The sequence below is a fragment of the Chiloscyllium plagiosum genome, unplaced genomic scaffold (genome assembly GCF_037043375.1).
Source record: "Chiloscyllium plagiosum isolate Xiang-an unplaced genomic scaffold, Cpla_swu_hap1 HiC_scaffold_22, whole genome shotgun sequence".
Lineage (NCBI taxonomy): Eukaryota > Metazoa > Chordata > Chondrichthyes > Orectolobiformes > Hemiscylliidae > Chiloscyllium > Chiloscyllium plagiosum.
The window spans coordinates 36,406,945-36,429,232 of NW_028270160.1; the positions used below are offsets into that span (position 1 = coordinate 36,406,945).

The 22,288-nt window shown below is 38.8% G+C and overlaps 1 protein-coding gene across 2 annotated transcripts in view; it reads left to right on the forward strand.

Moving 5' to 3' along the window:
* The window catches only part of mki67 (marker of proliferation Ki-67), a 40,481-nt gene extending 18,634 nt beyond the window's left edge, over positions 1–21,847 (forward strand). For both annotated transcript variants that reach the window (XM_087998969.1, XM_043712605.2), the window contains exons 8-16: positions 521–771; positions 6,112–6,748; positions 8,406–8,524; positions 8,754–8,928; positions 11,605–11,763; positions 13,178–14,085; positions 14,462–14,603; positions 15,937–19,128; positions 21,296–21,847. In XM_087998969.1, the coding sequence (XP_087855095.1) occupies positions 521–771; positions 6,112–6,748; positions 8,406–8,524; positions 8,754–8,928; positions 11,605–11,763; positions 13,178–14,085; positions 14,462–14,603; positions 15,937–19,128; positions 21,296–21,426 (5,714 nt within the window). In that variant the 3' untranslated portion in view covers positions 21,427–21,847. The remainder of the gene's footprint in view (positions 1–520; positions 772–6,111; positions 6,749–8,405; positions 8,525–8,753; positions 8,929–11,604; positions 11,764–13,177; positions 14,086–14,461; positions 14,604–15,936; positions 19,129–21,295) is intronic.
* The last annotated feature ends 441 nt before the right edge of the window (positions 21,848–22,288 follow it).

Below are 22,288 nucleotides of genomic sequence, written 5' to 3' on the forward strand. Positions count from 1 at the left end.
TTTTCACAGAAAATTTTTTCAATAATCTGATGCATGCAATTTACTCTCTTTCATCTCTGAAGCAGCCTTGTGAGCTTTTCTGTTTTAAAGATGCAGTGTGAATAAGCAATGAAAAGTGGGAATTATGTTTTAATAAATATTTTCAGAATCTCAAGTTACTTTAGTGTGCAGTAAAGTAGTGAAGTTAAGAATCGATGTTAAACATGAGTCACCTTGCTGATTCAGTTAATCTTTTTTTAATTTCTATTTTTGCTCTTGCTGATAAACTATTTGAACACTTAAAAATTTTTAAAAGTTAAAATATTGCTGTGAATTTGTATCCTACTGCTCTAAAGTTAATGTAGTTTGGGTAGTGGTGGCTATTTTAGAACTTCATAGGCTCTTTACAACTTTGCTCACACTGCTTAATAGTGGTGGCTTTTGAATTAACCTAGAAATTTGAAGGTGAATTTTGTCTTGCGCTTTAATTTCGTTTTGTTCCTTTTAACCAAATTGTTCCTTTTTAATTATTTCTCATCAGGTGCTATCCTTCATTCATCTAAAAAGCGTAGAAGTGCAAATGAAGAAAATGTTTATGCACCAATTTTTAAACGAAAGAGAGTTTCTTTTGGTGCAAACCTGAGTCCGGAGTTGTTTGACAAACGCATGCCACCAAGCTCTCCCCTCCGAAAAGGAGGCACTCCAACCAGAGTGAGCACACCATTTCGAAGTACTCCACGTACAGTATTGAAATGTGCGACCAGTGTAGGAATACACAGTTGTACGATTCAGGTAACTTAAGGTGCACTTAAGTTGTTCTACTTCAGTAAATTTCCAAGCAATGTTGCAATATAGAAATACAGTGTCCTTGTTTCACCACAGCACATTAATTGTAATAACTAATGGAGAACCATGTTTTATTGTGAAAGCTTGGTGACAGTACCACCTTGTGGCACAAATCAGATGTAACAACCGTTATTACTAGAGAATTTTGAAAGGGAGTTAAACTTGTAAAAATTTAAACAGAAAATAAAATTGCTAAAACAAATTAATTAAAGGTTAATTAAAGAGATTTTGAAGGTAAGGTATGAACTTAGAAAACTGGTATGTCCATGGAATTAAACACCCCTTCTCATTATTAGTTCAAGTAAAAGTTATATAGGTGACGATGCTGCTCTCTTATGGAGTAAAAAATTCAGTTGAAAGACTGACTTCTCAATCCTTTTGAAGCCAATGAATGTCTCCATGTGAAAAAATTTCTTGCATGAGGAAATTGCATGAGGTTACATGGCCAGCAGTGGTATTTTGTCATTGTGAGATGCCATATGGAAATTGTTGTAGTCGTTGGAAAAGTCTGTGGACCAGAGTGGTGGGATTCAATAGTTGACAGCTATTTGGGCTTGTGTGAACCTACTAGGTAATGTGTTGCAAATATTAGCATATCAAGTCAAGAAACTGATTTTTTTTTCTCTCCAGCTGCATTTACATTTGTCTCTAAAGTCAGAGACTTGCAGTGTTATTATTGTCAACGGCTTATTAACATATGGAAAATAAAGGCTGTATACGATAAACTGTTTTTAAATATATTAAAATGACTAACTCTTCAAACTAACATTAATTTTTGCAAGGTTTGTGAAGGTTTGTAACTAACATTAATTTGGTGCTTTCTTAAATTTTTAAAAAAAATTTACTTAAACAAGTACTCCCCAAGTTTATCAGACTTTCTACAGAAGCAGCATTTTAAAGTCCGAGAAATTGGTTGACTTCACAACAGAAATTAGTTTTGAAATCCTTAGAATTCTGGTATCCGTGTGTTACGTTTTCACCTTTTGGAGCCAATATTTTAATATTTATAATTTTGATCAGAAGGCATTTTAAATTGTTTTCCTGTTAAACTAGAAATAATGGGTAGAGTCATAGAGATGTCCAGCACGGAAACAAACCTGTCGGTCCAACTTGTCCATGTCGATCAGATATTCCAACCCAATCTAGTCCCGCCTGCCAGCGCCTGGCCCATATCCTTCCAAACCCTTCCTATTCATATACCCATCCAGATGCCTTTTAAATGTTACAATTGTATTGGCCTCCACCACTTCCTCTGGGACCTCATTCCATAAATGTACCACCTTCTGTGTGAAAAGGTTGCCCCATACGTCTCTTCTATATCTTTCCCCTCTCACCCTAGACCTATGCCCCACCCCAGGGAAAAGACTTTGTCTATTTATCCTATCCACATCCCGCATGATTTTATAAACCTTGATAAGGTCACCCCTCAGCCTCTGACGCTCCAGGGAAAACAGCCCTAGTCTATTCAATCTCTCCCAATAGTTCAAATTCTCCAACTCTGGCAACATTCTTGTAAATCTTTTCTGAACCCGTTCAAGTTTCACAACATCTTTTCGATAGGAAGGAAGACAGAATTACACACAATATTCCAATAGTGGCCTAATCAAGGTCCTGTACAGCCGCAACATGGCCTCCCAACTCCTGTGCTCAGTACTCTGACCAATAAAGGAAAGCATACCAAACGCCGCCTTCACTATTCTATCAACCAGCAACTCCACTTTCAAGGAGCTATTAATCTGCACTCCAAGATCTCTTTGTTCAGCAACACTCGCTAAGACCTTACCATTAAGTGTATAAGTTAGATAGGGTGGACAGGGAGAGCCTTTTTCCAAGTATGGGGATGGCAAACATGAGGGGACACAACTTTAAAGTGAGGGGACATTGGTATAAAACATATAAAAGTAGTGGAACTAGCACAGATCCTTGTGCACTCCACTGGTCACAGCCTCCAGTCTGAAAAATAGCCCTCCACCACCACCCTCTTTCTTCTACCTTTGAGCCAGTTCTATATCCAAATGGCTAGTTCTCCCTGCATTTCATGATATCTAACCTTGCTAACCAGTCTCCCATGGGGAACCTTGTCGAAGGCCTTACTGAAGTCCACATACATCACATCTACCACCCTGCCCTCATCAATCCTCTGTTACTACTTCAAAAAAACTCAATCAAGTTTGTGAGACATGATTTCCCACGCACAAAGCCATGTTGACTATCCCTAATTAGACTTTGCCTTTCCACATACATGTGCATCCTGTCCCTCAGGATTCCCTCTAACAAATTGCCCATCACCGATGTCAGGCTCGCCGATCTATAGTTCCCTGGCTTGTCCTTGCCACCCTTTCTTAAATAGTGATACCACATTAGCCAACCTCCAGTCTTCCGGCACCTCACCTGTGACTATTGATGATACAAATCTCTCAGTAAGAGGCCCAACAATCACTTCCTTAGCTTCCCACAGAGCTCTAGGGTACATCTGATCAGGTCCTGGGAATTTATCCAGCACTTCCTCCTCTGTAATATGGACATTTTTCAAGATGTCACCACCTATTACCCTGTATTCTATATCTTCCATGTCCTTTTCTATAGTAAATACTGATGCAAAATACTCGTTTCTGCGAGTATCTCCTGCGGCTCCACACAAAGGTCACCTTGCTGATCTTTGAGTCGTCCTATTCTCTCCCTAGTTACCGTTAATGTATTTGAAAAAACCATTTTGATTCTCCTTAACCATTTTTGCCAAAGCTATCTCATGTCCCCTTTTTTGCCCTCCTGATTTTCCCCCTTAATTACACTCCTCTTGCCTTTGTACTCTTCTAAGGATTCACTCGATCTCTCTGGTCTGTACCTGACATATGCTTCCTTCTTTTTCTTAAACAAACCCTCAATTTCTTTAGTCATTCACCATTCCCTATACCTACCAGCCTTTCCTTTCACCATAACAGGAATATACTTTCTCTGGACTCTTGTCATCTCAATTCTGAAGGCTTCCCATTTTCCAGCCGTTCCCTTACCTGCGAACACCTGCTCCCAATCAGCTTTTGAAAGTTCTTGCCTAATACCATAAAATTGGCCTTTCTCCAATTTAGAACTTCAACTTTTAGATCTTGTCTATCCTTTTCCATCATTATTTTAAAACTAATACAATTATGGTCACTGGCCCCAGAGTGCTCCCCCGCTGACACCTCAGTCACCTGCCCTGCCTTATTTCCCAAGAGTAGGTCAAGTTTTGCACCTCTAGTAGGTAAATCCACATACTGAATCATAAAATTTTCTTGTACACACTTAACAAATTCCTCTCTATCTAAACCATTAACACTATGGCAGTCCCAGTCTATCTTTGGAAAGTTAAAACCCCCAACCATAACCACCCTATTATTCTTACAGATAACTGACATCTCCTTCCAAATTTGTTTCTCAATTTCCCTCTGACTATTAGGGGGTCTATAATAGAATCCCAACAAGGTGATCATCCCTTTCTTATTTCTCAGTTCTGCCCAAATAACTTGCCTGGATGTATTTCCAGGAATATCCTCAATACAGCTGTAATGCTATTCCTTATCACAGACACCATTCCACCTCCTCTCTTGCCTCCCTTTCTGTCCCTCCTGTAGTATTTGTATCCTGGAACATTAAGCTGCCAGTTCTGTCCATCCCTGAGCCATGTTTCTGTAATTACTATGATATCCCAGTCCCATGTTCCTAACCATGCCCTGAGTTCATCTGCCTTCCCTTGTCGGCCCCTTGCACTGAAATAAATGCAGTTTAATTTATCAGTCCTACCTTGTTCTCTGCTTTGTCCCTGACTGTTTGACTCTCTTCTTTCCTCAACTGTACCAGTCTCAGATTGATCTCTTTCCTCACTATCTCCCTGGTTCCGACCCCTCCCACCTTACTAGTTTAAATCCTCCCAAGCAGCTTGAGCAAATCTCCCTCCTGTATATTAGTCCCCTTCCAATTTAGGTGCAATCCATCCTTCTTGTACAGGTCACTTCTACCAAAAATGTGAATCCTTCTCCCATATACCAGCTCCTCAGCCATGCATTCATCTGCTCTGTCCTCCTATTCCTGCCCTCACTAGCTCGTAGCATCAGGAGTAATCCAGATATTACTACTCTCGAAGGCCTTTTTTTAAAAAATTCTGCCTAACTCTGTTATCTCCCTTCAGAATCCCAGCCCTTTCCCTTCCTATGTCGTTGGTTCCAATGTGTACAATGACCTCCTATTGACCCCTCTCCCCCTTGAGAACATTCTGCACACTCTCTGAGACATCTTTGATCGTGGCACCAAGGAAGCAACACACCATTCTGATTTCTTGCTGCTGGCCATAGAAACATCTGTCTGTACCTTGGGACTAGATTATGTCCCCTAACACAATCGATCTTTTGGAAGCCAACATACCCCCTTAATGCATTAGAGCCAGTCTCAATACCAGAAACTTGGCTGTTCGTGCTACGTTCTCCTGAGATTCCATCTCTCCCTACATTTTCCAAAATAGCATACTTGTTTGAAGTGGGGATAGCCTCAAAAGACTCCTGCACTAAGTGCCTACCTCTCTTACCCTTCCTGGAGTTAAGCCATCTATGTCACTGTATCTGCAGCTTTTTTCCCTTCCTATAACTGCCATCCATCACATCCCCTTGCTCTTGTAAATTCCACATTGCCCCTCACTGTTGCTCCGACCGATTCATTCATTCTGATAGGGTTCACAGCCAATGTATATAGTGCAGATATAATCCTCAGTAATAACATGTAAACTCTCCCTAAACTCCCACATCCGACAAGAAGAGCATGTCACTCTACTAAAGACCATTTTTGCTTCTTTCAATCTACAGACCCAGAAAACAACACTGTCCTATTCCTCTACAAAACACTGCTCCAGGTTAAATTAATACTTAAGGCTTATATTTGAAGTTTATTCAAGATACTTATCTCTATAAAACATATAATCAAGAAAGAACCCACTCTACTCACTACTGCAGACTTACTGTCTCTCTCTCTCTCCTGCATTGACCTGACCATGTGCTTCCTTTGTCTGTTCCTCTCCCTTTTAAAAGTGCTGTTGTTTTGACTTATTTTTTCTCCAAAATTCCAAAACAATGCAACAGCATATAAAACAGTAATTGCTACTCTTGGAATTCGAGGAAATCACCTCCAACACCTATTATACCTCAAAGGAGCAGTTGTTACAACCAGAAATGTTTCTGTCCTCCATCTTGGAGTACCCAGAATCCTTAGTTATTTTATGAACAGGTTTTTGTCTGAAATAACAATTTTTTGTTCCCCCAGGAATTCAATGAGCAAACTGAAAATGATCAAATAAGTCCCAGACGTTCTCGCACCCCATCAGAAGATTCTTCCAGGCAAACCAAGAAATCACCTGCCAAAATTTCCTCACCAGTCAAAGAGTCTTCGTTAACAACTGCTAAAAAGTCACCAGTAAAGGGGTCACCCTTAGTCAAGACACCAATGTCAAGCAAGATAGCTCCTTTGTCAACAACACCACCCTCTTTGTCTTCCAGCAAGAAGTCATCTGTTGCAAGACCTCCTTCACAAAGCAAGTCTCCCTCATCCATTACCAAGAAGTCATCTGATGTTAAAGCATTGCCAACTTCGTCACCCAGACAATCGGTAGCCAATAAATTGCCAAGTTCAATTGATGAAAGATCATTTGATTGTTCTCCACGTACATGTGGACGTTTCTCAATCTCACATGTTGCCACCCCCTCGTTAAACCGGTCAAAGTCTCCTCGCTTTACACCAACTTCCCCTGATGTAGACCTGTTCGGAAAATCTGAGGAGAAAACCGATTTAATGGCAAGCTCTGGGAAAAGTTCTTCCAGAAAGAGCACCAGACGAAGTGGTTTGTTACTTGCAGCATTACGTACCAGAAGACAGTCAGGAGCTTCTGCTGCCAATTTATTTGGTAAGGCTTATCCTAATTTTACTTTTTTTTTGGTTGGAATTGGCTAGATTTGTATGCTCAGATTAGAATTCCTACAGTGTGGAAACAGGCCCTTTGGCCCAACAAGTCCACACCGACCTTCCAAAGAGTAACCCACCCAGACCCATTTCCCTCTGACGAATGCACCTAACCTATGGGCAATTTAGCATGACCAATTCACCTGACCACATCTTTGGACTGTGGGAGGAAACTGGAGCACCGAGGAAACCCACGCAGACACAAGGAGAATGTGCAAACTCCACACAGACAGTCACCCAAGGCTGGAATTGAACCTGGGACCCCGGTGCTGTGAGGCAGCAGTGCTAACCACTGAACCACCGTGCTCTTTGTGACAGAGCCTCAAAAATTAACTCTTCTCATTTTTTTTCTGTGTTCCAAAGCAGAGTAATTTCAGACTCTAAATATTAACTTTCTTCCTCTCTTCTCTGCTACCAGACTTGCTGAGATGCCTCTGCACTTATTTTCATCTTTCTTTAAAAGATGGTTGGTCATAGATCAGTTGAGCTTCACACTGTTAAAATTCTTCAACTTTCAGTAACATTGGCAGAAATCATTTTATCTTTCTCGCTTGATGAATGTTGTGAATGATGCAATGGAGAAACAAACCTATAGTTTGACAGAAGTAAAAATTCACATCCTATTTCATTGCATTGATTGGATGTGATGGAGCACAATTAAGCAAAGTTGTCATACGGAATTTCCTAACATATAGTATGTTTGTGAAAATTATGGAATAACCTGATTGGAAACTATATAAAATGTGTAGTACAAAGTGCTACAAATATTGCCTATCCACACTTTGTGTATGGAGAGTATATTGAGCTCATGACAATATTAGGAATTTTCTGATCAACCTGTTCAGAAAGCAACTACACACACTGGAGCAGGTCTTGTTGCTTTGGGGAAGGATGCTACTACTGCACCACAAGAACACTTTAATACTGGGAAAATTCTCTTGAAGGGTTATAACATAGAGTACACTAGCCCAACACAGCTCTCTTTTTACTTACAGTAGTCCACCCAGCCGTACACCATATTTTCAGTTGCTGATTAAATGGGGACACATCCCAACTGGTGAGGAGGCACATTAAGGTTACAGTTTTGATTGGTGACTGTTTTTTGTTTGCGATAACTTATGGCAACAAACGTTGTGTGCTAATGCATCTAACTCTTGAAAATTATTTGAGTGATGCACAAAAGGCACCAAATTTGTAAATTTGGACAGATTAATCTTGCAGTGGCAACCTTGTGTCTATAGGTCATCTGAACAGGCTTTGGATAGTTTCATAAAATAAAGCAGCATTTGTAGAAAAAGATTCTTAGCTGTCCCTATCTGGTTTGGAAAGGAAAGCACATGTGACTGTTTACCTTGTATAGTTTGCTCTTGCTAGACCCAGAGACGAGCAAGGTGTAGAATAACCACCTAGATCTCATCCCGTTTCTTTAAAGGCAAAGCTCTCAAATTATCTGGGCAACTAGTTGGATATAATATCTTGTTTGAACGTGACAATTGAGCTTGTAATAAAGATTTAAACATGCTTGAGCTGGGTGGTGAAACGAGTAGAAGTTTTAAGTTTTCCTGATCATTTAAAATTAAATATTTGCAATTTAATTTTAGTGAAAAAATCATGGGCACAGATAGTGAAGGAAGGAGTGGCAAAACCTCAGTTGCAGTGTGCAAGAAAGAAATCTGCTGTGGTGCAAAAACGGACCAAGAATACTGTCTCTTTGAAAGCGGTAAAGATTATTTCCCATTACCATGTTAAATAATCATTAAACCTGACCTTTTCATGAATGACTGAATTTAATGGTGCCGAATCAATTTGTAAAGTTCCTTGTTATTTCATACTAACTGCTAAAATGTGGTTTGAATTATAAATGAGCTCATCTAAGCTAGACATATAAACTTCTGATTCTTTTGTTTACTGTTTTTAATCCATTCATATGTAAAATTTTGTTTCAACAGACTCCTGTTCATTCAGTGAAAGGCCACTTTAGTACTGGTCATGCTGCATCCCCAGCAACCATAGTCATTGGAAAGTCACAGCCTACTACTATTAAGCCAACTGGACAGGTTCCGCGGGTCATAAGAATTGTTTCACTGAGACATAAAGACTATGAAATGGATGAGAGTTTGTCAGGTAAGATTACTTGACATTATACTCAGAATTTCTTTTTGTTTTCGGGCATTGCTTTGAAAGTTTTGCTCTGTTGATCAATCTAAAATTGATCTGGAAGTGAAATCATTAAAGTCTCATTTCATTCAATGTGATGGGTTGAATTTTTCACTTCATACCGTAATTTTCCCTATCACTTGTGACCTGGGTGTCACTGGTTGGGCCAGTCTTTATTGCCAGTCTCTAGTGTCCTTAAGAAGGTGATGAGCTACCTTCTCGAACCACTGCCATCCTTTTGCTGCGGTAGACTCTTAATGTTGTTAGGGTGGGAATTCCAGGATTTTAACAACAGTGAAAAAGCAGTGAAGTATTTCCTAGGCCAGATGGTGAGTGGCTTGGCGAGGTGATGATGGTGTTCGCATGTATCTGCTGCCGCCCTTTTTCTAGGAGGAAATGACCATGTGTTCGGAAGGTGCAATCTAAGGCATGTTAGTGAATTTCTGTGGTGCAAACTGCTGCTACTCAGTGTCAGTGGAGGGAGTGACGGTGGTGCCAGTCAAGTGGGCAGCTTTTGTCCTGGATGGTTTCAGGTGTCGTTTTTTGGAGCTGCACTTATCTAGGCAAGTGGGACTATTCCAACATACTGCTGATTTGTCGTGGGGAGGTGGTTAGAATCTCTCTTATTGGAGATGGTCATTGCCTAGGACTTGTTACTCTCAACTTCTCAGCCCAAGCTGGACATTGTCTAGGTCTTGTTGCATTTGAACATCCTTCAGTATCTCAAGGATCACAGATGATGCTAAGCATTGTCAAATATCCTGACTTCTTACCTTGTAATGGAGGGAAAGTTATTGATGAAATGACGTCAGTTTGTGACTGGTGAAGGTCATTGATGATGCATCTGAAGATGGTTGGGCAAGGGCACTACCCTAAAGAATTTTTGCAGACTTGTCCTGGAGCTAAGGTGACTGACCTCCAACAACGAAAACACTTGCTGCTTCTGTGCTAAGTATCACTCCAGTCAGTAGAAAGTTTTTCTCTTGATTCCCAATGTCTCCAGTCTTTTGTCACACTCTGTCAAATGTGGCCTTGATGTCTAGGCCAGTCACTCTCACCTTTCCTCAGGAATTCATTTTTCTTTGTTCTTGTTTGAACTAAGCCTGTAAGGAAGTCAGGAGCTGAGTGGCCATAATAAAACTCAAACGAGGTGTCAGTAAGCAAATTATTGCTGAATGGGCATTGCTTGATAACACTGATTATACTTTCCTCCCATCGCTTTTACTGATCAAGAACTGACTGGGGTGGTAAGTGGTCAGATTGGGTTTGTCTGGTGCATTTCTAATTCACTAGAAAATAGCTTAATTCAGCCCCTCCACAATTGCTGCAATTGACATCTTGTCTTTCACACGAAACTCCCCTCTTTCTGCTCCATGATTAGAAAAGAAGTGGACATTTTTTTCAGATGATCTTTAATTGGTTATGAGCTGAGACGTAGTGAATGTATTTTAATACAGATGACTGGTATACTATATCAGTAAACATGAGATAATGTGACTAAGAATTGTATTGTCCATTTTTACTGCTATGCTGATAAACGTGTAGTCAAGTGGGCATCCTTGAAATACTAGCGCATCAGAGTTGCATTCAACCACAATCTAACCTTGTGTTCTAACACGTCCCTCACTCTGCTATTACCATCAAGCCAGATGATCAACCCTGGTTAAGTGTGAAGTGCAGAAACAATAACCTGGCATGCCTAAAAATAAGGTGTCAACCTGGGGAAGGCAGAACTCAAAACCATATGTTTGCTAAACAGCCCAAGCAGCATGTAATAAAGCTAAATAATTCCAAATGTGTCTGATCAGATCAGCTTTTAAGTCCTCCCACTTCAAGTTGGAGGTGGAAGTATTTACTTTAAAAACTGACAAAAGCTGCATTAATATTCCCAACAGGAAGCCTGTTCAAAAAAAAGAAACTAAAGTGTTTGCAACCATCTTCACTCAGAAGAGGATGATCTATTATTGGTTTTTTAAGATGCAAACATCACAGGTGTCTGTCCTCATCTAGGTCAATTCACTCCAAATGACATCAAGGAATGTCTAAAGACACTGGGTACAGCAAAAGCTGTGTTTTTCACAATATCATCATTGATATATCTGGGCCAGTTCAGTCAATTAGTGGCTACAAAAATAGGTAAAAGACTGGGAAGTTTGCAGTGTGAATCTTGCAAATTGACTTCTCAAAGACTATCCTGTGGAAAATAAGCTGCTAGTGGAATTCTGTCCATTTGCCTAGATGAGTGCATCTTCAAAACAAAGCAGCCCACTTGATGGGCACGTCTGTAATCTTAAAACAACACTGCCTGCACCACCAATGTTCAGTGATGACACTGTAATGAGTCACCAAGGCTCTTTTAACAGCAGTTTCCAAAACCTCTCTTTCACCAAGAAGGAAAAGCATGGGAACATCTCTTTGCAGTTTTCCACTGAGCCACATATTACCCTGACTTGGAACTATATTGCTATTCCTGCATTGGTGGCATTTCTAAATATCCTGAGGCCAGATGAACTTCAGCATTTTGAATTCAAAGCAGCATGATCCAGTTTTTTTTCAGGAACTTCTATCCATCCTTTTTTAAAGTTGCGACACTGTTTGTAAACTATTATGTTCATAACTTTTTTTGATGTTATTTTAATATAGGCATGGCTGAAATGTTTAGTACTCCAACAAATGAAAATGTGAGCACACAGCCAGTACGCTTAACCTCAGATATTGTTGATAATTCTCAAACTGCTCTGGCCAACCCAATAGCACAGAAATCATTCGAAGAGTCCATTATCAAAACACCCGAAGAAACTGGTGAGTGCAATATCACTGGCTATTATGTTAATACTACATTTGCTTCTTCAGTCCCTATATTATCTCTTGTCTTCACATCTTTCTTCTTCCCCCGCCCCCAACCCCTCTTTTCTGCATTTCTTATACCTTCTTGCTTTCATTGTTTTTTCCCAGTTCAAACCTGATCAGTTTCACACAATGCAGTAAAAACAAAGCCAGCTTCCCAGCTTGGAAATCAATATATTAAATATGGAATTTTATTGGGCTATTTTTCTTGTCGGCACTTTAAGTGCTTGAAAGAACAGGTGCCTGTTCTTTAAAAGCTAATGAAGAATGCAATAATTCTGGACAAGATAAAGAAAGAAGTAACATCAATTATGACAGAGATTATGACCAGAAGTAATAAAGAAATTTATGGGGGAGCAGCTTATAGAACAGAGCAAGATAAAATCTGAGGTTGTATGGGGAGCCTGAAACTTCACTGGTACAGTGAATAGAGAAGCCGATTGAGGCATTAAGCTGCAAGTATTGTGGGTATGGGCAAGGTTTCTGGATGGCTATATAGGATGATAAAAGAAATGTTGCAGATCACTGCAACCCATCTTCTAGAAGCGTAAAATAGGAAACGTATCATGAGTCAGAACAACTTTATAAAGATTCCATCAAAAATAACCACTTGTGGCAGGTACTTAGATAAATATTTACAATAAACTACAATTTATGTAAGCTTTTAAGCTTAGACAACCGCCTACCTACATGGGGTGAAGTTTTTTTTAGGGTTTTAAAATTGTGCTCCCATATAACTTATTCCCCATTTTAGTTATCTACTTCTAATGTAATAACCAAAACTTACAAACAAGGCCTGTATCTGTATAGTGCCACTTTAATGTAGTAAACGTTCTAATAGAGGGGCTATTCACAGGAAAGTTACCAAATAGAACCAAACCAGAGAGAGTTTGAAGGATTTAGTAAGAAAGCCCAACCTGAGGCCTAAGTGTCTGATAGCCCAGCTGCCACGGGTGGACTAATGAAAGTTGGAGATTTACATGGAGCCAGATGTATGGAAAAGCAAAAAATTTCAAGTTTTGTAAGGCTGCATGAAGTTGCAGAGTTAGAATGAAGCATTGCTTAGATGTGATTGGAAACTGAATTTTTAAGGCTGCTGAGCCTGGAATCAGTATAAACAATGAACACAGACATGGGGGATGAGCAGGAATTGGTGTAAGTTTATTTATTAGAAGAAGTTTAAATAAGACTTTGTTGATGTAGTATACTATATAGTGTGTTATAGATAGGAAAGATAATTGAAGTAACATAAATACAATGTCAACAAGTTTCAATGACTAATTACATCAAAAATTATGTTACAAAGTCTTTTGCCAATATTTGAAAATGCATAACACTTTAAAGATGTTTGTGTTGCTTTTTCTTTTAGGTGTAATGGCTGTCTCACCATTAAGTACCCCTGGTCAAAGTAGTGGAAAATACAGCAATTCAGTTTCGCGTTTACTGAGATGCAGAGTTGATTTCTCTTCTGGTATAAATGATCTTTACAAAAACACCACAAAAGTAAAAGGCAAGCCTGTGGAAGATATGGTTGGTGTAAAAAGAATCATGAAAACTCCCAAAGTCAAAGGCAAGCCTGTGCAAGATATGGCTGGTATTAAAAGGATCATGAGGTCTCCCAGAGTCAAAGGCCAGCCGGTGGAAGATATGGTTGGTATTAAAAGGATCATGAGGTCTCCCAGAGTCAAAGGCCAGCCGGTGGAAGATATGGTTGGTATTAAAAGGATCATGAGGTCTCCCAGAGTCAAAAGCCAGCCAGTGGAAGATATGGTTGGTATTAAAAGGATCATGAGGACTCCTAGAATCAAAAGCCAGCCAGTGGAAGATATGGTTGGTATTAAAAGAATCATGAAGACTCCCAGAGTCAAAGGCAAGCCAGTGGAAAATTTTGCTGGGCTGCCTAAGCTCATGACTGAAACTAAACAAAAAGCAGAATCTCCTGGAGTAAACTATGTTGGAATAAAGAACTTATTTCATACTGTGAAGGAGATGGAAAGCTGTGACAAGACGAGTTTGGATGAAATGTTTTCAGCTGCTATAAAAACTGAAGAGAGTCCAGATTCCAAGCTGCAACCAAGTTTACAGAGAAGTGCAAACAAAGAGACAACGAATAAACTACCTATATCACCTGAGAATATGAATAGTGTTAGACAGATAATAGAAACAACAGAAAATAAATTGAGCCAGGTTGTAGAACATCACGATGACTTACAATCAACAACAAAAAAATCTTCCAGACAAACCTGTGATAATTCAAGTCTGACATCAGATGTTAAGGCAAGTAAGATATAAATTGATTTGTTTCTATTTCCTTAGAAGCTTGAGGATATGTTGGCTTTTTATCTTCGCATGTTCTGTTTCCTTTCCCAGTTCAGTTTCTGTTCTGGTCATAGTCTGCCCCAAAAGCAGTACACATTAAATGAAAAATATACCTTCTCTTGATAGAGTTAAATTCCTTTCCAGTCCTGCACTAGATTCATACGTGGTCTAAAGTATGACCAAAATGCTTTGGTATATCTTATTACTCCACTACGCTGGTGTGTTTTAAAGTACCTGACTCTACATTTAAGTTAAAACTGAGTGATGGGATTAAGGTAAGTGAAAGAATATTTTAAAGCTGTGTATTCTTACGTACAACTTACTTTAATTTCAGGTGTCTAGAAAGGGACAAATTCAGACTGAACGTGTGACCTCTCCATCTTCCCAAGAACTGCAAATGCTACAACCTGAGCAGTTTGAAACTTCTCACATGTTTGAAACTAAAAGTGTTGATTATTTGGAGAGCCAAACAGCTGGTATGTTTCACAAATTATCTGGCCTAAGTTTTCCATTTCCCTAAACATGTCACACAGTTGGATTATTTTAATTAACTTATTGGGAGAATGAAATTTAATTTTATGCTTAATTAATATTCCTAAATCTGATGGATAAAGAATCCTTATTAACGATGAAAACCTTTCTACTGGTAGAAGTGATACCTTGCAACTAAAATGTTAGTTAACCAAAGTTCTAAAGGTAAGAGTTCTGACTTGAATTCTTTAATTGTTCCCCTCTCCTCTTCATGTATTATTATAGTTAAACCGGAGGCATGACCTATGGGATCTATTTCAAAACCATGAGCAGTTTTCTGATCACCTGATTTCAGTGGATTCTGTACTGCATGCTGAAGATCTGGTTCCAGTGGATTTGGATTCTATGTCAAAGTTGTTTCTCTATTCCCTACCCTAGCGTCTACTGCTGAAATATTATGTAGCCCTCTTCACTGGGGGCAGGCAGACAGGATTGAGGACATAAAATTCGATAGGATAGCAGGGGTTCCATTCCTATCACTATTCACCTCCACTGATATTCTGCTGAGAGCAGTGAAAATATCAGGTGGACTGCCTGTGTTGGGGTTGAGGTACTTAAGTAAAGTCCTTTTTCTGCTGCAGTAGTATTTTGCCAGCAGTGGTGAGTACCCATGCCATGTAATTTGGCTATCAAGGGAAGGAAGTGTTCGGTCCTGCTCGAGCACCTTGAGTCTGACCAGACAGCATCCTAACAAAAAGTATGACCCTCAGCTGTGATTCTTCAAACCCCTTCCCACTGACCTCTTGATTGCTGCCTCCTGCTTTGAAGGCAAGGCAACCTGACTAGCCCGTCCCACATATTCTATCTGACTTCCATCACTGGCTTGGTCTGGACATGCTTTTTGTGGTGCTACTGGTACTGAGAACTAACAGTTCTCTGATTTGGAGGCAGCATTTCTTACTTTTGAGCAAGGGGTGTGTGCAATACTATGGATCCATTATCTCAGGCAACTAATTATTAGGGCCATACTTCTATATGAATTTCCAGGCATAGAGTGGAAGTGGGCATTACAATGATTTAGATGTTAGCCATTTTTTTTTTTTTTGAGACCTGAATTTGTTTCCAACCCAAAATTTGCACTGGCTGAAGGTTCTGTTATAATTGCCAGCATCAGTGTAGTGAGTGTGGTTTGAAGGAAAAAGAACAGTTCAAAAGGAAATAGATTTAGTTTTGACGTTATCGCTTCATGTGTTTGTTCTGGCAAAAAACAAAATATTAAATTGGATAGGATTAATTCATAGTATCTGTACTGACACTGAAAATTATTTTCTTTTTTAGAATCTAAAGATGGACAAGCTGTATTGAATAAATTAATTTTACCAGCAAGGAGATCGTTAAAAGGAAGGAAGGAAGGAAACGAAATTGGTACAAAAGAATGTCTAATGACAATGAATGCCACACCAAATAAGAGCAGATATTTAGTTGAATGCATAGAGGAAGTAAGCAAAATGGTTTCAACCAGGAAATCTTTAGCAAAGAAGGAATCTAATGATGTTGATGTGCAGATGTCAGTTGCATTGAACAAGACCACACCAGATGAGAAAGAATCTCCCCATGAGCCAATTGAAGAAGTAACTGTGTTGAAGCCACAGACGCGGAGATTGTTGAAAGAAAAGGATGAAATACAACCGATTGAGTCAGAAGATTTGTCTGCCTCAACAAAAAGGAAGAAAGTTCACAGTCTGATAACTGATGAGAAAATATCGCTTAGATCAAATAAAGCCATGCCAGGGGAAAAAGAGTCTCCCCAAGAGCAAATGGAGGAAATAAATGTGTTGAAATCGCAGGCAAGGAGATTATTGAAAGAGAAGAATGAAATTCCACAGGTTGAATCAAAGCAACCGTCTGCCTCAACAAAAGGAAAGCAAATCTGCAACAATCAAGATGTTGATGTGAAAATGTCACTTAGATCAAATAAAACTACTCCAGGCAAAGGAGATGCTCTCCATGATCAAATTGAGGAAGTAACTGTGTTGAATGGGAAGAATGAAATTCAAAATATTCTCAATGTTCAATCGAAAGAATTGCCGAGCAACAATGCCACTCCAATTAGAAATGATTCTCCATGTAAAGCTGAGGAGTTGAACAAGCTATTTTCACCGTTAATTAAATCATTGAGAGGGAAGAAGATAGTTCAAAATGTCAACAGCACTGAAGATGAGACAGAAGCCCAAAATATTCAAGACAATGAAGTAACAGACCCTTCTACTTCAGCAAAGACCTACAGGCGAGATAAAAGACAAATTCCAGTGCTACAAGTTGAAGAGATGGTGCACAAAAATTCAAGGAAGAGACTTCAAAGAAGAAAGGTGGAAACTGAAATTATCGAAGTTACTGAACTGAAAAATTTGCCTATAGCAAAGACCTCAAAAGATGAGAAGGAAACTCAATGCATACAAAATGAAAAATTAGACAATTCACCTTTGAACCTAGCAATGCAGGAAACTAGTAACGTCCAAAATGTCGAATTAGTGATGACGAAAAATGAATGTGCATCATCAAAAACCTCCGTAAACGACAAGGAGGTTAAAGACCTTCCAGTTGAAGATCCAAAAGTGCTTATTACAAAAGGAAGATCAAAGAGAAGGAAGAATGTTGAAGAACCTGAGGGACAAAAGCAACTTGGTAGAACAGATGGGTACACGAGGAGAGGAACACGCTGTACACGTGCTGAAATCTTAAAGGACTCAAATGTCTTACAGGATAATTTAAGAAATGAGGAAGTGGTAGATAAAGAAAATGGAGTTAACTCTGAAAATCTAAAATTACTTGAAAAAGACTTGGCTTGTTCCAAATCCAGATCCACACGTGGAAAGAGAGGACCGCAGGATTTTCTTTTGGAAGAAGTTGGACAGGAATCTGCTCTGGCAAAGAAATTGCGAAAAGAAGAACTTGATGAAGCACTATTAAAGAAAAGTGTACACTGGGATTCTAACATTGCATCTGCCAAATTAGATGGTACAGTAGAGATGTTGCAAGATATATTTAAGAGAACAGAGCTTCCTGTACTTGAAAGAAAGTCACGAAGAGGAAAATCTGCAAAAGAAGTAAATCCACAAACTTCGTTGGAGTCAATAGAAATACCAGGTAAAGCAGTACCTGAGCGTGCAAGCAACAAAATAATTGCTGATTCATGTGTAATTCCTGAATCACCTGAACAGAAAGGAAGGCCAAAAAGGGGAAAAGCTAATGTCTTGTGTGAATCAAAGGCATTCACTAAAGATAAATATGAAAATGCTAAGGAAGGAATGTCTGCAACAAAAAAGACCCGTCAACATAGTGAATCAGTCTTAAAGCCATCACCTACATCAATAAGAAGACCACTAAGAGGAAACGCTAGACTGAAATTAACTCAAATTGAGGAAGAAAATGTAAAAGAATTGCCATCTAGAAAATCAAAAAGAAACATAGCAGCGCAGAAATTAATCACAACTAATGATGAAGAGCAACATGTTCCAGTCAGTGGGACCTCAGGGCAAGAAGAACGTAAAATGGCTATGGATTCATCTAAGGCAAAGGTGAGAGATGTGCAAGCTGCTAAGCAAACTGCAAATAAATGTGAAAGTATTAATGAAGCAGCAAAAGCCTTTGAAGTGATGAGTGATGCTAAGAAAACTGATACAGTATTGTCAGGTGAATGTGAAATCAAAGAAAACACTCGACCCAAGAGAGGTGTTAGAAAGGGAAGATCTGCAAAAGAGATTGAAACAAAAATTGAAGTGGAAAATGCACTTTTTGAAGCTGCAGAACAACTGAATTTGTCAAAGACAACTTCAAAAGAAGCAACTCAAACTGAGGAAGGTATTCAGAAAAAAAAATCTTTTGACAAAAAGCTGCCTAAGCCAGTTACTAATGTAAACAACAAAACAAAAAATGTTAAGAAAGATGCTGTATCTGTTGAGCAAGCATTTTCAGATGAAGGGCCACAAATTGAAGAAGCAGTTGACCCTGTTCTCAGAAAGGGTGGCCGTGGAAGGGTTAAAAGAAGCACTTCAGCTGTTATCAGTCAGGAGATGAGCGTAAATGCAACTGGAAAGAAACAAATCACAGTAAATTCAGCTACTGAATCTGAAAAGACCAAGACAGCCAGAAGAGGACGAAACAATGACAAGGAAACTGCTAATATGATTGTTCAAGTAGACAAAAATGAATTAATAGATAAAAGGAGGAGACCTAACGTTGAAATGCGAACAAATGGTGCTGAGGAGATGCATTCCAGGAAAGATGAGCTGAAAGATAATGGCAAAGCACAAGATCCCAGCTTCCAGTTAGTGGAATCTGCAAAACCAGCTCGGAGAGTTACGAGGGCAAACAAATCTTGTGAGCCTGCAGCAATAGAACCAATTTCAGATCAGTCAGTTGTTAGTGCTTCACTTCAGCCAGCACCTTTATGTTCATCAAAAAGAACCCTCAGAGGAAAGCGTGCTATTACAGAAACGACCGATTTATCTCCCAAAAAATCAAAAATTGGTAAGAACTACTTTTCATCTCTCTAAAACAAGTCATTAAGGAATTCAAAACAAACTTATAATACATGTTTAAACAATTTAAAGCAACACAAATTGCTTTTAATTCATTAAAATTGGTTATATATTTGGGGAAGCAATGGCCTAGTAGTATTATCACTAGATGTTTATCTAGAGACCCAGATAGTGTTCAGTGGACGCTGGTTTGAATCCTCCCATGACAAATGGTGGAATTTGAATTTAATTTTTTTTAAAGTCTGAAATTAAGAGTCTCATGATAACCATGAATCCATTGTTGATCGCCAGAAAAAAACTGTCTGGTTCACTGGCATCCCTTAGTGAAATAAAATGCCATCCTCTCCCAGTCTGGCCTACGTATGACTCCACACCCCTGGAGCAATGTGGATGATTCTTAACTGCTCTCTGGGCATTTAAGAATGAATATTAAATGCTACAGAGCTAGCGGTAGTTTAGGTTTACTTAAGTTTAATATTGGTGATGCTTGTAATATAAATGGTTATAAGTTTTTAAATTCCAAGTTGAATTCTATTTTTATCTACACTAAATCGCAATTCCTTTTATTTCAAACATTTGACTTTTTTGGGCCACATTACAGATACATCTGTCTGTAAATAGATTGGAATATCTGGCATCTTCCATTGTACAAGAACTAGGTGGAGGAGGAAGGTTATAACAGCCTTTAATATTCATTAGATAAAGGTTGAACTTTTACATCAAGTCTGCATTACTCTCTATATATGTACTCCTTCAATGTATTGAATGACTTAGCATCATAACCCTCCAATGTAAATAATTCCAAAACTTAATTGAGTGAAAAAAGAAAATGTTCTCATTTTGGTTCGAAATGGCCAACTCATACACCTGAGACTGATTCCTAGTCCTAGGCATACACTACCTACAGACGGTGCCTTTTAGCATCTACCTTGTCAACCCCCTTATTAACTAGGGGGAAATTGCTTCATTGAAATAGTGTCTCATTCTTCTAAAGTCCAGAGTATAGGCCCATCTAATATGACATCGGATAGTCCTCTTATCCTAGTCTATAACAGCTCATTTTAAGGGAAGTAGCTGAGTTTTTGACTTTAGTTCTTCTTTGTCCAATTGAATGCTAAATTTTACTATTTTTGGTCACTATTTCGTAGAGATAATTTTTCTCTGACATAATTTATAAAACCAGACCATACTGTTGATCTTCCAAGTTGATTGCTATATTTGCATGTTAACATCTGTGTTTTGTGAACAGGGATACATGAAAACTCTAAATTCCAATACGGTATTACTTTTACACTCATTTCCAAAATCTCCATTCAACTTGCCTAACAAGATAATTTTATACTTGCCTAAATTATATTCCATCTGTCACTTGCTTGATTAGTCACTTACCCACTCAATCCTTTCTAGTTATGGAACTCAGATGGCCAGAGTGATGCCAGTTGGCCCTTACACCTCGGGCCTACTTCATTGTTTTGCCCCAGGCTTGATGAACGTTGTTACTTGAATCTCTTTGTAAATGAGAGATGCTTATGGTCTGATGCAGACAATGGTACAATAATGCTTGCCCCTCTAAGTTAGGCATAATTGTACCATTTTCTGTAGGGTTTTGATTCAAGGGCGTGCATATGTGTTGAGGATTATGAATTACAGTAGTCTTCCCCCCCCCCCATATCCACTGGAGGTATGTTTCAAGACCCACCGCACAAGCCCGAAACTGCCAATAGGAGCGAACCCATTCATTTAAATGAGAAAGTTTCCTCCCTGGCAGCCCTCGGTCCCTGGTTCTGAATGTTCCATTTAATATGTTCTGCCCGCAGTAAACCACGGATAACTGAACCTGCAGAAACAGATTCCGTGGATACGGTGGTCACCCTATACTTTTATATTTTTGTCATTGTTAACTGACGATCAATCTTTTAACCTAATTTATCCACTTCTTCCAACTTGTGCCTGAATACTTGACAGCATTTGAATGCAAGTCTCTAGTTTTGGTCTCTAGTTTGATAGGAACATGATTATGCAATTCATCATGTCATCACTCTTCTCCAGAGGAACCTTTTTTGAGATTACTAACCATCCCTGTCTAATTTGTGTGCATTGTTGATACTTAAAGGTTTTTCTTTTTAAATTATTTTATTTTTTCTATTACTTTACAGAAACAGTGACTGGAAATGTAAGAAACCAAGGCAGAAAAATAGGCAAAGGAGATGGTTCCCCAAAAATCAAACTTGCTGCCATGCCACAACCAGCTAAGCCAATGGGGCGTTCTACTAGATCTCGAAAATAGAAAACCCCTGCATCCCGTCATATTCTTGTCACGTATTTGCATGTATATTTCAGAAATTGCTTTACAATTGGTTTTTGATTTTCCTGCTATTTTATTTACTTTTGGCAAGGTTGAGCTTTTATCTTTACTGTATAATTTGTTCAGCAAATTGCTTCTAGTGCTTGATGGGAAAAGAAAATATATTAATGCTATACTGAAATTTTAGTAGAAGAGCCAATATTTTTATGATTTTATAAGTCTGTAGTTTGTGGGAGTAAATATAAAGCAATTAGTTGCAGGGAAGTACTCATTGTGATATGGAAGATTTTATTTTTTCTGTATCTACATCAACGATTTGGATTGTATATTGGCATAAATTGTATTTTATACTCAAAATTCTTGCAAGCAGTCTAATTTTACAATAAATTTTGTATCTCTGGCATATCTTGTCATCTTATACTACATCTATATGTTGCTCTTTAATGAAAAGACTTACCAATGGATTTGAATTGTGATTTATAAAAATGTTAAGCTTACATTTTTACAGGCCAAGGGCTCCAGCTTTGCCAAAATGGCATGGAGTCCTGGTTCTTGAAGTTCTGGACCCAGCATCCATTATTTTTGTAATTGCAGAAGAATGGGAACAGAGGTGGATTGTAGTTTGCACATCTTCAGTTCATGCAGGCAACTGCACATCAAAGCGCATCTGTTTTCAATTGGGTCCAGTTTCGTTATAATGGTTTGGGAGTCCTTTCTGAAAGTCTAAGGTTAATGGAGCGTTTTGGAAAGAGGGATTAAGTATATAATTGGATTGTTAGAATTAGACGTGAATATGTATGGTGGGGCAGCACGGTGGCTCAGTAGTTAGCACTGCTGCCTCACA